The 19256-nt window shown below is 50.5% G+C and overlaps 1 protein-coding gene across 5 annotated transcripts in view; it reads left to right on the forward strand.

The window, feature by feature from the left end:
- The window catches only part of LOC143672955 (cadherin-4-like), a 233701-nt gene that overhangs the window by 10356 nt on the left and 204089 nt on the right, over positions 1 to 19256 (forward strand). For 3 of the 5 annotated variants that reach the window (XR_013170111.1, XR_013170114.1, XM_077147373.1), the window contains exon 3: positions 12204 to 12565. The exons of the other annotated variants lie outside the window; for them this stretch is intronic. Coding sequence is in view for 1 of the 3 variants with exons in the window: in XM_077147373.1 (XP_077003488.1) it covers positions 12204 to 12256 (53 nt within the window). In the remaining 2 variants the exon portion in view is untranslated. Of the gene's footprint in view, positions 1 to 12203; positions 12566 to 19256 lie in introns of those variants that run through there. 5 annotated transcript variants of the gene reach the window in all.

Genomic DNA, 19256 nt, shown 5'->3' on the forward strand with positions numbered 1-19256 from the left:
ACCATTTATACTATTTTGGAATGCTCTGGGCCAACAGGGTAAAAATGAAATAATAGAATCTTTATATTTATATTGGTGTTAATTTTTCTTGCATGATAGTAAGTGCAAAAACAGGTGACCAGAAATTGGCGTGGCAGCTCACCAACACCGTCATGTGCCTAATCTTTATTCTTATTGTTCTACCACCTTTAATCTGTCAGGTTGTTACTTCATGTTTTCAAAATAGCTGCTGTGGCTCCAGGCATTGCATCTGAGTTCAGAGAAATAAGAGGGATGGAGAATAGCATCATCTGTTTCTTCTTTATATCAGGAAATCAATTGCTTTCTAAGAACCCCCACAGAAGGTTTCATTGGCTGGAACTTGATCATGTGCTTGTCCTAGCCACAAGAATGAGAGGGGTGTGTGGAAAGCAGAGATTGTTTTGTTGTGTTTGACTTAGACCCACCATCATCCATTACTTTGTAGATGAGCAAACTGCCACTTGGAACAGAAATTCTGTTTTAGGAAAGAAGGGAGGAATGGTTTTGACAAATAGGTAATTATCAGTGTCTGGCACATTTCTCCATGTCCAGCCCCAGAATCTAAGCAGAGGAAACAGGCTAGGAACTGTTGAATGAATGAATGAATGAATGATGCATTCCCATAGTAAGGCATAAAGGGAGAGAGTTAAGAGAGATCAAATGTAGGGTCCAGGAATTAGAATCTAAGAATTTGTCACGATGTAAGGGGAACTGCCAGAAGTGCCATGCTCAAGTCTTTAGGAGGGAGCTGAGAAGTGTGCTTTGTCTCAACCCATCTCTGCAGACCATAGAGAAAGGAGTCACTAAATGCACAGGAAGAGAAGCAAACCTGACTGCACTGTGCCTACTCTGGGGTGGGTGTGCAATCCTCTGAGGTGAATGAAGCCAATAATGAGCAAGGAAATGCTCATGCTGTCAACAATTCTGAGTTCTGTGGTTAACTGGCAACAACAGAGTGGGAGCTGCTATGAAAGTGCAGGCATGAGTGCTTAGAATTATTGGACACTACATGTTGCCTATCTGATATCCATTCACTCTGTCTTCCTACTAATTTCTGTATGAATCCTTTTGGGGTGATAGTGTGCCCAATTTTAGACACTCACACCCCCAGATTTCCTTGCACCGAGGTGGCCATGTGTTGCATACATGGTGGACATGTGGGTGTGTGAAGGACTGTGAGATGTAGTAAAGGCTGACACCTGAAGCCCAGTGGGATGCGTGCAAATACAGGTGTGTGAATGAGCGTGCAGTGCAGCAAAGGCTGGTGCCTGAGGCCCAGCAGGGTAGGTGCCTATACAGTGACACGTATGGGTGTGAAGGAGTCTGCAATGAAATAAGGGGTGGCGTATGAGGCCCACCGTGCACACATGGTGGACATATGGATGTGAAAAGGTGTGTGCAATACAGTAAAGGCTAATGCCTGAAGCCCAGTGGGGTGGGTACACATGCGGTGGATACATAACTGTGAGAAGGAGTGTACTATGCAGTAAATGCTGACACCTGAGGCCAAGTGGGGAATGTATATATACTCAGTGGACCTCCAGGTATGCTAAATAGTGTGCAATGCAGTAAAGGCTGACACCTGAGGCCTAGCAGAAGTGCATACACACATAGACACGTGGGTGTGCAAAGGCATGTGCGATGCAGTAAAGGCTGATGCCTGAGGCCCAGAGGAGGTGGGTGCATGTGTGGTGGACATGTGGGTGTGTGGAGTGTGCAGTGCAGTAGACTGGCACCTGAGGCCCAGTGGGGGAGTGTGTGATGAAGTAAAGGCTGGCCCCTGAGACCCAGTGGAAATAGGTGCATACATGGTCAATATGTGGGTGTGAGGAGTGTGTGATGCAGTAAAGCCTGGCACCTGAGACGCAGTGGGGTGGGTACACACAGTGCACACATGGGTTTGCACAACTGGCCCAAGGTGTGGGCACAGGAGAGTCCTCGATGCTGGCCGCACACTCTCATGCTAGGCAGGGACCAGCAGTTCCAGAGCAGGGCTCCCCTCAGTCCTCAGGCTCTGCCGGCTGGGGTGGGGTGGGGTAAGCAGGAGCAAGGAAGTTCCCCAAGCAGAGTCCAGCCCACACAGGAAACCTCGACAACATTCTATCAGAGTTTGTGTGAGCATGGGACTGACTCATGGCGTGACCCGGGAGGTGGCCATGGGAATAAGGCTGACTGCTTTGCTGTGGCTTGAGAGACAAGCCGGTGGACATTGGTCCCACGGAGGCTACCAACACTCAGGGACAGGCCCCCAATGGCCCCTGAGTCAGTGTGCCTGCGGGATGACCCATTTGTTCCCCCGGGCCTCTGCCTTGGGGCTTGCAAGCGTTCCTATCTGAGGTTTCCAGAGAGCAGGGCCTTTGGTGCGGATCTTGCTGAGAAGGCAGTGTCCCCCCGGCCCCCCCCAGGCTCCCCCTGAGCTTCACCAGCCCCGGCCCACCTCTGGTCCTCTGACCCAGGCTCATGCCCCAGCCCCCCTCCCCTGCCGGTACCACTGCAGGTGACTTTTCTGAGCATGAGGCCACTTTCCCGCTTGTGACTAAGTGGCGATTGAATTTTAGTATAAACCGCCATCATGTACCTTCTTTGTTTCAGAAACAGTAATTTTCTAATTCCATCCTACAGGGTTATTTTATCACAATGAAGTTAATGTGCAAGTTTAAACAAAATACATTTGGTATGTAGTTAACTATTGTTTTCCTCATGATATTAATTTCAAAATGGGGAAGTTTTTGTGAATTCTTTTAGGTGGCATGTGGAGGTGAGTTCAAATTGAGGGAAGGGTCTTTCTCCCTCCCTCCCTTGCTTACTCCCTCCCTTCCTCAATCTATCCCTCCTTCCTTTTTTCTTTCTTTTTTCAAAGCATAGTTAAGAAGATACCAAAATTAAGTCACAAGCTGAGAGAGAGCAAGCACACATTCATCTTTCAAAGACTGTACCTAATTTTCTGACTTTGAAAGAGCAGTTTGTCATCCAAGGGCAGTGCGTTATAAAATATCCTACAAGCTGGTGAAGTGCCTTGACCAAAGGTCTTCCACATGTGTTCTTATTTTTGCAAATCTCATGGCTCTTGTGAGTTCTCTTCATCCCCCAGACAGAGAATGGGGCATGCTGCCAGCTAGGCTGACAGAATTGTCTGCTCTTTGTCAAAAGGTCAGAAGCCTGGTGGCCTGTGGCTGGGTCCTGAGCAGCTCCTTCCCAGTGGCTTGCTGCCCTGCCTTGGTCTATTGACCCTTCGTCCCTGCATCTTCCCTCTAGTTCCTAAAGAAAAGAGAACAAAGCAAAACAAGCCCACCTTACTTCTGTTTGACCGTATGTGCCTCCAAGTCCTAGTTTCCTTCAAAATGGTCCATGAGAAGCAAGGGAGAGGAGGGCTGGTGTTCCTAGAGGACTTGCTCTGTGTTGATATGGCCTCTCATCAAACGTTTTTGAGACACCTGGAGCTTAGGGCTCTGGTTAGAAATCACACCCAAGTCACATGACTACTGCAGAGGGCTGGTTCTATGTGACTTTTCATTTTCCCCAAACTGTCTTTTCTAGGAGGGAAATTGCTTAGTTTATATGCATTATATTAGTCTCCTGCTGCTACTATAACAAAGTGCCACAACCTAGTGTCCTAAACAGCACAGGTTTCTCATCTTACTTCTGGAGCTGAGAAGTCAGGCAGGTCTCCTTGGCTGAGAACCAAGGTGTTGGCCTGGCAGGGCTGCTTGCTGGAGCTCTGGGGGAGAGGCCTTCTCACCTTTCTAGCTCCAGAGATGCCCACATCCCTGGGTTCATGACCCCTTCCTCCATCTTTGGAGCCCATGGTGGTGTACCTCTGTGCCTGCCATCCTTAATCTGCCTCGGTAGACCCTAACTCACCTCCTTCCTTCTTGTAAGAATGGGTGGGATTGGTTCCATTGGGCCATGCAGGGCTGTCTCCCATCTCAGGGTCTTGCCTTTTCACCTCTGCGAAGTCCCTCCTTCTGTGCAGGTGGTTCAGTAGCTGGTCATGGTCTTGGGGCTGGGATTCAGGCACCCTGGTGGGCCACCTCTGCTGCCACGCATCTCTGATGGTGGAGGTGCTGAGTAGGTGTCCACAGCTGTTGCTTCTTGGCTGTTGCTTACTGAGAACTTGTCCCATGATGGGTACTGTGCCATGGCAACATGGGCCATTCTGATGGCACCCCATTTTATGGGGAGGAAACTGAAGCCTGGAGCAGTTGAGTGATCTGATGATTCCAGCATGTGGCTGCTCCCCCTGTGCCATCTGTCTCACCCCATCCAATCCTGCCCTGTGTCAGGAGCTGCTACTACCATGAGAGTCCCCACCTTGGTCCATAATTTGGACTCAGGCTGGCAGCTGCTCAGTGGGTCCTGGGATGAATTTCATGCTTCCTAGACTCTGCAGCATGAGCTGCGACTGGAAAGCTGGCCTCGGTTTCTGATCTGAGTCACTGCTTCAACCCTGGCCTTCTTTTAATTCACTGTGTTTTCTTGCAGACAGTGCATGGGGATTTAGGGAGGATTTAGGTAAGACTTTAGCGACAGATAAACATCCACAGAGCCTGTGAGTGTCACCCCGTGCCATGCTCAGAGGAGAGCACACGTGCATGGCGGGTGGGTGCATGCCTCCGGGTGAGATGCACTGGTGTTCAGAGAGGTGCCCTTGTCCTTTGAGCGGGCGCATATCCCATTCAGGATGCATTTTCATTAGTGTCAGGCTCCAGGGAGAACCAGACATATGAGTAGCCTGCAGCTTCCAGCAGCTTCTAGGGGTGCAATGCCCACAACCGTGTGTCTGACTTGTAGAATTGGTGGGTTTTTTGCTTTGCATTTGTTTGCCTGCACAAACGTAAGTTTGACACTGTTAGCATCAATTGGGTTGGAAAACCTGAGGAAACAAGCTTGGTAAGCAGGAAGTCCCCAGCACCTGCCTCCAAAGGGCCAAGGTGAGAAGGGATGCCAATTGAAGCTCAAGGCAGGGTGCAGAGGGCACCTGGCTGGAGGGTGGCTGGTTGCATGGGTGCCCTCTCTGCTCTGGGCCTCACTTTCTTTGTTTGCAAAGCAAAGGGGTAGGATTTTGGGGTTCCGCCCAGGAGCACCGACCTTGGGGATGCTTGCTAAGTCCAGTAGGTTCCTGGGTCCTAGCAAGACCCACAGCCATGGGTGGAGTGGCGTCCACACCAGGCCTGTGATGATGACATTGATTGGGATTAAGTTAAGCATTTTGAGATGAGGTCATCCTGGAGTCCTCAGGTGTGCCCTAAATCCAATGGCAAGTGTCCTTATAAGAGACACACAGGGGAGACGGCCATAGGGCAATGAAGACAGAGCTGGGAGCCATGTGGCCACAAGCCAAGCACCTCCCAGAGCCCCCAGAGTCTGGAGAGGTAGGAAGTAGACCCCTTGCAGCTCCCAGAGGCAACGCAACCCTGCTGACACCTTGATTCTGGAATTCTATGCAAGAATAATTGTCCTGCAAACACCCCCAGGGTGTGATCGTTTGTTGTGGTGGCCCCCAGCAAGCCAAGACCCGTGGAACATGGGAAATTCTGAAGACGTGGTCTGGAACCATCTCCAGGGAGAACCTGATGGTTACAAATGCTTGAGGATGTGGGGTTTCGAGATTTTTAGCCTCACCATTCCAAGGGTCAGCAGTCCTGGTGAGGATACTGCCACCCAGGAGCATGTCAGCCGAGGTGCCCAGGCTTGGGTCACAGCTCACGTCAATGGGCTGAAACAGTGCTGTGTGCATAGTCTCCCTAGAAAGGCAGAGGAGGCACTTTAACATAGAGATAGAGTAGTTGCTATTATAAAGCGTGACACAGAGTGATTTCATCGGAATTAAAATGTATATGGCACATTTGTTTTCCTCCCATTGTCTTCCCATCAGATGGGAACTTAACAAGGATTACTGTGCAGATAATATCACTGAGATACATTGTAAATATTTTGTGACTCTAAAGGTCCCCGTTTGGGAATGGACTGTTGAACAGGCAACACTGCTGCTAGGGTGGAAAAGGCTCTCCTGCTCTGCCAATGAGCTGGGGAGGTGCCTGCAGCAAGGAGTAGGGGACCCCAATGGGAGCACATCTGTTGTCTCTGAGAAAGTGCTGAACTGGGAAATGTGAAAAGGCTGCCCCTTTGGCTCCGGTCATCTCCATCCTGACTTGCAGGCAGCCGTGATCCACTGTGGGGCTGCTTGGCCTTGCTGACAGAGGAAGGTGTACACAGTGGCTGCTAAGCCCATTTCCCAGGGCTCCAGCCAGGCCCAGGTCCTAGTCACTTCTCCAGCACCTGAGTGGCAGCAGGGGCTGTGGTATGGATGGGGGCCTATTGCACGTGCTGTGTTTCCTGGGTCTGTGGTTAAAGGGAGGGTCCCTTGGGGTACCCATAAGGGCCATGATGGCCCATAGTCTAGCAGTACCAACTCTCTTTTTGGATGGTCAAAGGGCACCCAGTGCTCAGTGCTACCTCAGGTCTAGGCCTACCTCTCCAGCGTGGGATCTACAAGAGGCTCCAAGCTCCCAAGAGAGGGAAAAAGCCCCTTTTACTTGTGTGTCCATTAGCCCCTGCAGGTAGCTCAAGCAGAAGCCAGGGACAAAGCCCACCTGCTGAGCAGGGCAGGGAAGGCCTGGGCTTTGCAGGCAAGTGCTTCTCCTTGTTTCTCCCTGATGCTCAGCTGGGCTTGCATGCTGAGCATTTTAAAGGGAAAGATATGTTTTTCCCTCTTTCCTCTTTAATGGGTTATTCACAGCTGTCTCATTTGGAGGGGACCCCGCCATCATAGACTAATGAATTCTGCAAGTAGGGCAACTGCATCCTCCAGCAGCCTTGCAATTTCCAATGCCTGCTCCACTCAAGGTGTTGGTAGAGCAGCTATCACCAATGGAGCCCCCTCTGTGACCAGCACCTGCCCCTCTGGAGTAGCCCTCCCAGCCACCCCCCAAACAGGTGGGGCTGGAGCTCGGCCATGTGGGTCACCTGCCAGGTCCCCACAGTGGGTACCAGGTCAGTCAAGATTTAAATGGGGTAGCCCCATCCAGAGGCCTGTCTTCAAACACTGTACCCTGATATCTCAGAACCAGACTCCCCCCAGGTGGAGAATGGAGCCTCCTGTGGCCCAGAGCATGGGTTGTAGGGTCTTATAAAGCATTTGACCCCCCTGTTACTAGCTGCATCTCTCCAGTTTTGGGGCTCTGTGCTCTCCTATGTCCCCTTCAGGAGTGGGGATGACTGTTCCATTTCATAGGAGGATGCAGTGTATAAAGCACATTGTGCCCTGCCCAGCCTGTAGAAACTCCAAATAGGGGCTAATGCTATTGTCACTCATGATACTTTTTAATGTAAACACACAAGGTGCTGCCAGCTCCAGAGCCTGGCCTGGCCAGAGACTCCTGCCCATTGCCTTCTTATACACCTCTGTGACACCCCCATCCAGTGCCATGTCCTCCCCACCAGGCCTTTGCACGATCAGCTGAATCTACGGGTTACAAGGTGCTTGTCATTTCTGTTGTCAATGGACAAACCCCAGTTCCCCAGGTGAGCCAGTCCTGGAGTCCAGCCCTTAAGACATGGTGAGTGCCAGCTAAACTTTTAGGCAGTCATTTTTTCCATCAGATGGGGCCTTGATTCAGAAACATTTTCGTGGTTTTGCGTGGGGCATTCTTTTCCTTATTGGCCTTTCCTTTCTGAATATGTGGCCAGAGACCTTTTGGCAAAAGGTGTGTTTTTAAAAGTGAATAAATAAATGATAGAATAACTTATTTAAAGCTATGTAGATCTCAGTATATGTGTGTGTGTGTGTGTGTGTGTGTGTGTGTGTGTGTGGAGGAGACAGCACACCAATGACAGTTATTTATTAATTTGGCGTTGTTGTAATTGGATTGTGCCCGGCCATATTTAATGCTTGAGCACGGGTGAACTGAGAAAGAAAGTAAGTGACTCCAAGTCAGCCTTCTCTATGGGTTTTGGCTGTTGAAAGTGGCATTTTATTTTTTCTTGAGTTAGCTTATTCTTTGCCACCTCCCCCCAGATACAAAGAAGGGATTACAAAATGTGTCTTATCTAGTTCTTATATTTTAAGATAAAAACAGAATGCTAGGAAAGGGCTGAAGTCTGTAAAATTGTGATCTAAAGTATGTAAAATTATAGGATTTAGGTTTTCTGGAAAACAGAGAGCCTTCTTGATGAAGGATGGCTATGACTTGCCTATTTTTCTTAAAGGAGATGGACAGATTGGGGATTGAGTCCTACAGAAGTATAAGATAAACTTCCACAAAGAGGCAAAATTGAGATACGTGCTTGAAAGTTCACGGCTGGTAAACACCAATTTTCTACAATCCTGACTAATAAAAATAGCCTATAAGACGTAAAAAAGTCATGCTGCCAAAATTACAGAGGCCTTTGAAATGCATTTTGAAGTCACAAATGGTGACTTTGGAACTGGTATGCATGAATGACATGGCCTGAGTCTCAAGTGGTGTCTTTTGGATGAGTGTGCTGCCTTCAGGAAGGCAATGGAACATTCAACTGGGGTATTTTGGGTTTAATCCTTGGACAAATATTTGGAATTTGTAGTCCTAGAAACTGTAGACCCATTTTCATTATAGAGCGTCTACCTACCTCGATCAGCCTCAACTGTACCTGTGGGTCTGTGATATGGCCCTACTGCCAGGGTTTGCATTTTGACACTAGAAAGCAAATTATTCTCTAAAAATCTCAGATTTTTAAATGGCAATGACAGACTCAGGGTGTAGTCCTATGAAACCAGAATGGGTTCCTCCACTATTTAAGTTGAAATTCCAGTACACAAAGATTCTGGAACTTTCCAGAGTTTCACGGGGTTGAATCACATTGGGAAATGAAGAGCTCCTCATTCCAGTCCCCCACTCCCACTCACCCATCTCCTTTGCTCTGGGTGGGTGCAGGGCTGAGTGAGCAGAGAGTGCCTGAGCAATCATGGAGACACATAGAGCCCGGTTTAAAAAAAATAATTGTTGGCAGTGTATTCATTTCCAGGCACCCCTTGTGTCTGGAGTCCTCCACTGTAGGCTGAATGAGCCCATGGACAGTGGTGCTCTTCCTAAGTGAGAGAAGGCTGCCATTGTGTGCACCCCTGTGCCAGGCTGCTGTGCCCATCCCCTTTTAAGCAGGACTGAGCAACTGTGCAGGCTGGACCTGCTGCACCCCTGGCTCTGCCACTGCCTCGGGCTTGGAGTACCCCATGCCATGCCTAGGCACGCCTCCCTAAAATTGAGGGAAGAATTGGATTTCTCAGCACCATGGACCTGGAGGTGGTATTTTGCCCGTGCCATATGAGGAAGAATGCCACGACAGGACACTCCTGTCCCTGTGCAAGAACATTTGGGAAATGTGTGGGTGGGCTCATCCCTCCCCACCCCAGGCCAGGGATTGGCTTGGACGAGCAGGTGGGTACTCCCGGGCACTCCCATGTCACCAGCTTGCCATTGCATCTGCTGCATTGAAAGGAGGCAGCTTGACAGAACACCCTCTGGGGCCCAGGGCAGCAAGACAGGGTGGGATGGAGAGTGGACTGGAGAGTGAGACACTGTCCTGGTATGTGGTCATGTTCTTCTTTCACTTAAAACTGTGTCATTACATTAATAAGGATAAAAATAAATAAGTAATAAGGGGAGGTAAAGGGTAAAAATTGGGTAGATTGAAATACTGGAATCTGTGAGAGGGAGGGGTCAGGGATATGGAATGCATGAGCTCTTTTTTTTATTTCTTCTTCTGGAGTGATACAAATGTCCTAAAAATGATCATTGTGAAGAATACACTACTATGTGATGATATTGTGAGCCATTGATTGAATAATATGGCTGGACTTTATGTGTGTGGATATTTGTCAAGAAAAATATATATATATATTTTTAAAAAGTCATGTCACTGGTGGCTTCCTCTCCCATTGTAAAGGAAACACTGAGAAGAGGGTTCTTTTACAAGCCAGGGCTCTGTTGCTTGGTGCCCAGGCTGCAGCTTGCCACACCCACAGTTGTGGAGACCTGTCCCATTGTTGGGTTCTCAAAGGAGGATTCTGGAGGATATCTTTCTAGGGTGTGCAAAGGAGAAGTCCCCCAGCCAGGTTCCTATGGAAGTGGAATCAAGGAGACACTAATTAATCACTTCCTCCAGCCCAGGGGGGAGCAGAGGAACTGCTCTGGAGATAAGGAGGCTGCTGACTGCCCTGCCTATCTGTTCCTTCTCTCTAGGCAGAAAATCACATTGTTTCCTTTCCTTACTTTGATAGGTAGTTATTTTATCAAGAAGGCATCCCCTCCATGTGGTTATCTACGAACTGTCTTATTGCATTTCTCCCTTATCAGTTGAGAAATAAGATTATTTCCCTATTGCTGAAATGCCATGTGGGGCAAAACTTGTATTATTGGAAAATGCCATCTTCAATGAGTGCTTCTATTGCAGAGATTCCTGATTATTCTCATGGGTGGCACATGCCAGTGGTGAGGTTGTGCTGAGCTCTTGGACACTTGCTGTTTCGGCTGAGAGAGTCCCAGGTTCTGCCTGTCACCCAGCAGCTGCGGAGGCTGATACTTATCTGTCTAGTTCCAACATATTGTGCTGTTAATCTAAACTCCCGTCTCCCAGTGGAATTGCGCTTCATGAGAGTGTAGCTTCTCTCCAGAAGGAATTTGATTTTTGATGTAAGAGAAAGGATTAATATAGTTGGATTCTGATAAGCCCGGCTATCTTGTGCACCACAGACACGGTCCCCACGTTATCATTCACAGACGCTTCGTTACGCAGTGGCACTGCAGAGTTGTGATATTGGCATGCAGAGATAATTGTAGTTTTGCTATTTAAATAAATGAGTCTAGCGTTTAGCAGTGTTAATGTGCTAGCCCGTTTAGGGAGACCTGCAGTGCCCGACTTTAGGGACAGAAAAACCCTGTCTAGTGGCTTGTCTTGGGTCCTATTATCCGTTTTTATTTTTCTGAGAATCAGTTGGTCTTTTTTGTTTGAACTCATTTGTGGCAGTGTAAGACCAGAAGTGCAGTTCTGCAGCTTGTAGCTTCCAGAGAGTGTGCAACAATTCTGTGTTCTGCCTCTGCTTTTGGATGATCTTGAGCTTCGAGGTTAGATGTGTCCAGTTAGACACAAGGCAAAGAGTTTGAACTTTCTGTTCAAGGTGATTGTGCCACTTTGAAACCATTATATACCCCAGAAAAGCCATGTCATGTTAATTCAGTCTTGTGGGGACAGACCTATTGCTGGGTAGGACCTTTTGATTAGGTTTCTATGAAGCTGTGACCCTGCCATTCAAATGGGTCTTAATTGACTTACTGGAACCCTTTAAAAAGTGAATATTTTAGAGAGAGGAAACCAGACACAGGCATTTGTTGATGCTTGGAGAGCCAACATGTCACCATGTGCCTTCCCATGTAACAGAGAAACCCCGGACACAATCGGCCTTTCTTGAGGGAAGGTATCATCTTGTTGATGCCTTAAATTGGACATTTTCATCGCCTTTGAACTGTAAATTTGTAACCTTCTAAATCCTCATTATAAAAGACTATTTCCAGTATATTGCATTCTGACAGCTGCTAATCCCAGTGACTTACCTGGGGACTGGGGAAAGTATGGATCAGGAGGCTACACCAGAGCTGCAGATAATGAGGTGCCCTGTGCAGCATGAGGTCCTGTAGTGCTGTCATCCTGTCTGCCCAGAGGTGGTGGTGCCTGAGATCCCCAGCACCGTTGGGAGCTGGCGTTTGTTCGGTGACCCTCTCTCTGGCAGAGTTGCATCCTGTGACCAAGTCAGCTACCCAATGCACTGGACATCATGATCATGGAGGCCCATGGAGGTGGCCCTGGTTAAGACAGCCTAGGCCTGACATTCTTTCACAGTGATTCCAAGATGCCCCCTGAGTCAGGGGCTGTTGGGTGCCAGATGTAATTTCAGCCCCGTTCCTCTAGCTCTCTGCCTAGCAACATGTTCAAGCTATTCCATTGGACCTTTCTGCTCTCAGCTCACCCAATCCCTCGCTGCCACCCCTTAGCCTCCTCACCAATCATGCAGCGCGCCTCCCCTGGCCCCCCCCATTTCCGCCACACCACTATATAAAGCTCTGTACTTCCTCTAATAAACGTTCTGGTGCGCACGCCTTGCCAGCTCCTCCAGTTCCCACGAGTCGTTCTTCGTCTTGCTCGCCCTCCAGACCTTCGAGCCCCCGGGACCGGTCGGCTACTGAGTTCCCCCATCTCGCTGTGAGGAAGACCCCAGGCGGGAGCTAGGGAAAGCTCCTGCAATTGGCACCCGAACAGGGACTTCCCCGCCGCTCGTCTTCTCTCCAGCCCCGTTCGCCATGCTCGACAGGTAAGGGCCCCTGCCGTTGGCAACAGCCCCCGTCTTCTCTTTCTCGCCACTCGCCCCACTTAAACCCGGCGACTGGCCCTGATAGCTGCCTAATAGCCTCACCCCGTCTTCACCCCATCTCCTATATTTTTCTCCCTAAAGAAGAGAATGGGAAACCGCCTCACGGCACGCCAAGCGCCCCAAGTTCGCGCATTAGCCGCCCTCCTGGACACCCATAAATGTAAGGTGTCCGTTCGCCAACCTCCTATTGCCATTTAACCCGTGGCTTGCCACATGTCATCTGTGGGACCCACAAACCTATGATCGCCTAATTGATCGGGTCACCGAAGCTATGCAAAGCGAAAATAAGGGCTTCCCCCCCCCCGTCTCTTACCTGCGCTCATCACTGTTCGTTCCTGCCTTCACGGCTCACAGCCCCCGTCCCGCTGCGCCCCACGGGAGGCCTTGTCTGCGCAGCACACCCATAATGCAGAAGACTTTCCCATCAACTCCGATTCGGATACTGAGTCCTTGTTCGAGCAACTGAACAATGCGCTCGAACTCAACCTCCCTAAACTAAACAATATTGAGGCCGATCAAGATGGTGCACTTCTGCCTTCTTGTTCAAACAAAAAAACGGGCAAACTTTCTCTTTCTCCTCCAGAAGAAAGCAGGAAGTGCCTCTACCCCTCCCTCCCGCCATCTAGCCCGCCACTTCCTCCTTCAACGGACAAAAACAGGAGTGCCCTTCCCCCGCCCTCACTGGGGAAAGCCCCCGGCCACCATTTTGCATCGCTGCCCCGCCCTGTCCACCATCTTATGATCCCACTGCCCCACCCCATCCGCCATCTTATAATGGCACCACGCCCATTAACCCAGCCCCTTGGCCGTCCGCTACGCCGGCAGCAATCTCGGCCGACCCCTGGCACCCCACCGGCAATTCTGCCTGCAATATAAGCCCCAAGTCCCTCTCTCACACTAACCCCTTCGTGCACGTGCTGCCTCCTCTCCAGCAGCCAGTTTCTTGTTTCCCCTTAAACATCAAGGCCACTCCCCAACGCCCTCTCCCATGGTACCCCTTTGATGCCAGTAAAGTCAAACGGCTTCGCAAAGCCATAAAGGAGGACGGCCTCACCAGCCCGTATGCCACCCACCTCATAGAAGAGCTATCCCCACAATTATGTACCCCCTTTGACTGGCTTTCGCTGGCGCGGGCCATTCTCACCCCCGGTCAATACATCGACTGGCGGGCTCACTTTCAATCAGAAAATAGAAAAGCAAATTATCACCAACCAGGCCTCCGGAATTAATATCCCAACAGATGCCTACACCGGGACAGGCCCCTACACCCTCCCCGCGCAAGACGTGCACACCCCAGCAGGTTTCTGGCTCCAGCTAAGGGAATTAGCTTTATGAGCCTTCCGTATGTGCCCTGCTGCTAAGCCCAAAAAATGTACCAAACTCACTCAAAGTAAAGAGGAGGATTTCGCCTCCTTCGTCTCTCGAGTCACTGACACCTGCAAGCGAAAAGTAACTGGTGAGCAAGCTCAAATGGCGCTTGCCAAAGAGCTCATTTTTGAAGGGGCAAACCCCCCTTGCACACAGGCACTCATTCCAGTAGAGGAGAAGGGGCTGCATGATTGGGTCCTAGCATGCGATAACATTGACTTCCAAACCTCCTCCTTAGCCCAGGCCATCGCCACCGCCATGTCTCTCACCTCAGGCTGTTTTAAGTGTGGCAAAACCGGCCATTTTGCAAAAGAATGTCCAAGTATAGACCCCCCCCCCTTGCGCGGGCCCTCGCGCAAGCCTCCTACGCCCTGCCCTCGCTGTAATAAGGGCTATCACTGGGTCCGAGACTGTCGCTCGCCGGCCGTACAGCAGCCTTTAAACTCCAGGAGGGGCATGCCTCATCCCCGCCCCCAAGAGGCGCAGGCCCAAACCAAGCAGGGCCCCAAGCCATAATGTGGGCAGTTCCCATTACATCTCACAAACCTGCCCGCGTGCTTGAAATAAATCAGCAGTGGTATACAGGCACTATTGACTCTGGCGCTGAAATATCGTGCCTACCGGCGCGCCTAATGACTCAGTGAAAGGTGGAGGAGGGCCCCTCCGTCATCGGAGCCACGGGCTCCACCCCCTCTCTACGCACCGCTCGCCCCTTAACATGGGAAGATGATGAAGGCCATTCAGGCACCTTTCGGCCCCTCTTCCTAACTACTATTAACCAAATCCTATGGGGCCGAGACATTCTATCAGCCGCGGGGTCAATAATTACCACTCAGCCCCCCCAATAATTTGCGCCACTGCTCGCTTAATACATCCGGCACCCACTCCTCTTTAATGGGACACAGAGGAGCCCATCTGGGTGGAGCAGTGGCCTTTACCCTCCCATAAATTAGAAATACTTAAAACCCTCGTCTTAGAGCAGTTAGAAGCTGGTCACATTGAGCCTTCCACTAGCCCCTAATTAAAATTCAAATACAAAAGGAGAAGACTAACAGCCCTCGAACACCCCCTAGCGACCTTGTCACAGCTACTCTCATACATCTAAATCTCCTCACATTCGATCAAGAGGGCCTATCTCCCCTACATAAACACTGGGGACCCTCTCACAGGCCCACACCAGCCCCACTGGTTCACTGGCATGACCCAGCCACCAATACGTGGCAAGGGCCCACCCCTCTCCTTGCCCAGGGGCGTGGTTTTGCTTGTGTCTTTCCAGAGAATGGACTGCAGCCAATCTGGATCCCCGGAAGAAACATCTGTCCAGCCACAGCGACCAAGCAGACGCCACCGACGCAGAATGCGAGCCCTGAAGAAGAAGTTGGAAAAAATGCACCTTGAACAGCCCTCAGAAAAGAAAAATTCACAACCGTCACTGCCGTCATCGACCACTAGATGCCTGCAACGTCGGGCAAGGTGCCTGGTTTGGCAAATGACGCAAGCAGTCCTTGAAGAAGACGACCCGGAAAATAGCCCTTGAGCTCAAAAAAGGCAACTCCTCCGCCTATATGACGGAGCTCGAGAGCGTTGCGCCCCGTCTGATATGGATCCCCCTGAATGCCTCCACCTGGGTAGCCCCGCAACTCCCCTATCCTTTCAGAACCGAAGAGCTGTCCTCATTCTTCCGCCGCAAGCGAGACTTCGGGATTTCTGCCGCGATCGCTGCCGCTGTCATCGCATCTCTAGCCGCCACTACTACAGCTGCTGTCGCCCTCACCCGAACCTCCACCACCGCAGAAGTCATCAACAACCTCACTCGTACCACTGCCGGTGCACTCGGCAGTCAAGAAGACCTAAACCTTCTGATGCACCACTCCATCTTCAATCTACAGCAGCAGATGGACCTAATTGCCCAAGACATCGAAGCCCTCTATGACATAGCTTCTTCCACGTGTGATGGACGATACCCCTTTTCCAGCCTCTGTGTTACCCCTGTCCTCGTTAATCACTCCCAACCTGCCTCACTTTGTGTGACTGGATCTTTACGGCTTATAATGAATCTTTCTGGAATCATACCCACCAACTCCAGGCTCACATACTTACTCTAGAAAAAACAATTATCCCTAAAGTCTCTGCCTCCATTCTCTCTGACCTAACAAAAAAGTTCTCTTCTTTCTTCAAACCCTCTAACCTCATCTTCTATGGACTCCTATTACTTGCCTTCATTGTCATTCTTATTATATTCAAATGCATATATAGACAACTCTCCCACCATAGACAACAAACTAAACTTCTTGTTCTAGCAGCTCTCGAACTTCAAAACCCCTTCGCAGACGCAGGCCATCGCCAACAGGCACAGGTATGGTTAGCGAGTGTTGCCCACCCTAAGGACTGATCACCCTTTGGGAGCGTGGCTCATGCATATGCTGGCTCATCCGCATGAGCCCCACGGGCGCCCGCGGGCCACCTGCACCTGCAGCCGGCCTCGCCTCTCCCCTTTTTCTTTTTTACTCTCTCTTCCTCTCCTATTAAGCAAAAGGGAGGAATTGCCGGATGTAATTTCGGCCCCGTTCCTCTAGCTCTCTGCCTAGCAACATATTCAAGCTATTCCATTGGACCTTTCTGCTCTCAGCTCACCCAATCCCTCGCTGCCACCCCTTAGCCTCCTCACCAATCATGCAGCGCGCCTCCCCTGGCCCCCCCATTTCTGCCACACCACTATATAAAGCTCTGTACTTCCTCTAATAAACATTCTGGTGCGCACGCCTTGCCAGCTCCTCCAGTTCCCGTGAGTCGTTCTTCGTCTCGCGCGCCCTCCAGACCTTCGAGCCCCCGGGACCGGTCGGCTACCGAGTTCCCCCATCTCGCTGCGAGGAAGACCCCAGGCGGGAGCTAGGGAAAGCTCCTGCAGTTGGGTACATGGGAGCATGGGGGCAGCAGGACACCTCACTCCTCATCAGCAAATCATATTGTTCATTTGGGCTTTGCAGTTGGCATTTTGCTTCTAAGATACCCATGGGTCCCTGGAGTCCTGAAACTCAGAGTCACTGCAGGGGTTGTAGTGCAGTGGGTACAGGGGACAACTTGAGAATCTTAGACTCTGCAAGCTTGGCAGGCTCCTGCGGGGCATCCAGTGGTGCTAGTGCTGCCCTCTGTGCCATGGTCCCTGGGTCGGTCCCTTTTCCTCTGTGTCACACCCATCCCTCTAGGCCTCTTCCCTGAACTATCAATAAGGGAGCTGGAAATTGTTAAGCCCTTTTCTTTGTTCCCTTGGTTTAGTTGCCTCCTGTCTATCCATCTTGCACCTCTATCTGTAGGGCTCTTTTAGGCATCTAGGTCCTCGGCATTCAGGTGGCACCTTTCCACCCTACCCTCTTTGCTGGCTTCCCCCCTCCCTTCTGCCTGGGCTAAGTCACATTAATTACTTCTACCTCCCTTGCTCTTATTTTTATTAAGACGTGTACACTATACTGTGGTTTCCTCCATAGCTACCCAACTCAGTCTTATTGTGGGTGTGCATGTGTGTGGGTGTGGATGTGTGTGTGCATGTGGGGGGTTCTGACTAAAAGCCAGAGAAGTGAGTGTGTAAGTTGGGGTGGAAGATGGAGTAGGAGAGATAGCCAGATGTTCCAGCACACCCCATAAAATCTCTTCCCAGGGAGGAATCTTGCAAGGGAAAGGAGATGAGTTTTCTCCCACCTCTCAGAGAGGGGGAGAGTCTGGAACTGACAAGCAAGAAAATATGAAAGCATGATAATTGGAGAAGGATGGGCATAAAATGGAAAAACCAAAGTATTTTTCATTTGGAACCTGGGTATTAGGGCTTACTGGGTTTATTTATTAAGCCATTATCAAAGTAAGTAAGACAAGTGATTCAGTCTAATGAAATTGGCCCTCTGTGGGCTGTGCTAGCTTCAGGTATCTAGAGCATAATTGGATAACAATGACAATTATTGCAGTGTAGTTTTAGTATGGGACAGCCTTTTCCTCAGTGTGCTTGCTGCTTAGCCTTCTGGTAAGGTGGGGACAGGGCCGAATTCTCCAGCTCCATTTCTGATTTGGAGCTGCAGAGAAAGTTCCTGTCAGCCTGACCAAGTCCTTGCATTTCAGACCCTGGCACTGTCCTGCCATTCAAGTCCTGTGTGATAATTGGGACAAAAAAGCCAACCCACTGCCATCTGGAACATTTTAATCACTGGGCTTGTTTAGCTGGTCCAGTTGTCTGAAGCTGGGCAGTTATCATCAGGGGGTTGGGGGTCAAGGAAGCCCCATCTTTACTTCTGCTGTGTTCTGTTCTTTTTTGTTTGTTTTGTTTTGTTCTAATCATGGGACTCACTCTCCATCCCTGGCCATGTCCTTCCTTCCCCAGACCTTCCTCTCTGCCCATATCAATTCACTGCTGAGAGTTGGGTGCCTCTGTAAAATTGACCTGAGAGAATTGAGACCGAGAAGTGCCCACGTGCCTAAATGTGCAGGAATCAAGCTGCTTGGCCAAAAACATTTTATCAGTTCTTCTCCTTTTACTGCTTTGCCACGCTGAGGCTTCTCCAAATGGGAAGGTGATGGTTTTGCGATGTGCCCATGGCCCGCGAGGGTGTGTGTTTGTAGGCTGAGGCCATGCTTGGTGTCAATGTCCCAACAATCAGGTGACAACTCGAGGTGCCTTTCCTGCCACAGGGCGGGGGCCCTCCTCTCCCGGGACCAGGGAGCCCTCCTTTGCCCACTGGTCCACAGCCCCCCACTGAGCACAAACAGCCTGTCCTTGCACACACACTCGTGGTGTGCTCACAGAAATCATTCTGAGGTGACAGTGTTCACAGTGCAGGAAGGAGTAGAGAAGCTGGGACCATGGATGTGACCCGCAGCAGGTGTCTCCTCCCTTTGGAGGAAGCATGGTGACTCTGCTGGGTGCTGCCTGAGTGATAAGCCTTGGAGGACAGTGGCTCTGGGGATGGGCTGGGCCCTGGCTGGGCCTGAGCTGCTTGGAGACTAAGTCAGCTATCCTGAAGGGTCTGACTTGACCATTACTTCTGAGGCTGCCGGGATTTAGATTCCAATGTCAAGGGCTCTTCCCTGGGGAGGTTCAATTTTAACTGGCAATGCCTTCCCCACAGTGTCACCACTGCAGAGGGTGGCCTGCTGGATAGAGATGCAGTGTGCGGGGTCTGGGGGTGGACTTGCTTATGGCTCCCTGCCTCTCTTTCCCCAGGGGCTGCCCCATTCCCTTAGATGGCCATGACCAAAGTCCCCGGGGGCCACTGCCCCTGTAGTCTCTACAGCAGTCCAGGGGGTTTATGACGCACACAGTGCACTGGCCTCCCCACCCCACTGGCCTCCACATGGGCCTTTCTGCCCTGTAGGGTCTCCCACACATCCACGCTTTCCTGCAGTGCTGGGACAAGCTTTATAAGCCCTCCCGGGGCCTCCTCATCCTTCCCCCAACAAGCCCCTGGCTTATCCATGTCCCCTT

This window comes from Tamandua tetradactyla (genome assembly GCF_023851605.1).
Source record: "Tamandua tetradactyla isolate mTamTet1 chromosome 22 unlocalized genomic scaffold, mTamTet1.pri SUPER_22_unloc_2, whole genome shotgun sequence".
NCBI lineage: Eukaryota > Metazoa > Chordata > Mammalia > Pilosa > Myrmecophagidae > Tamandua > Tamandua tetradactyla.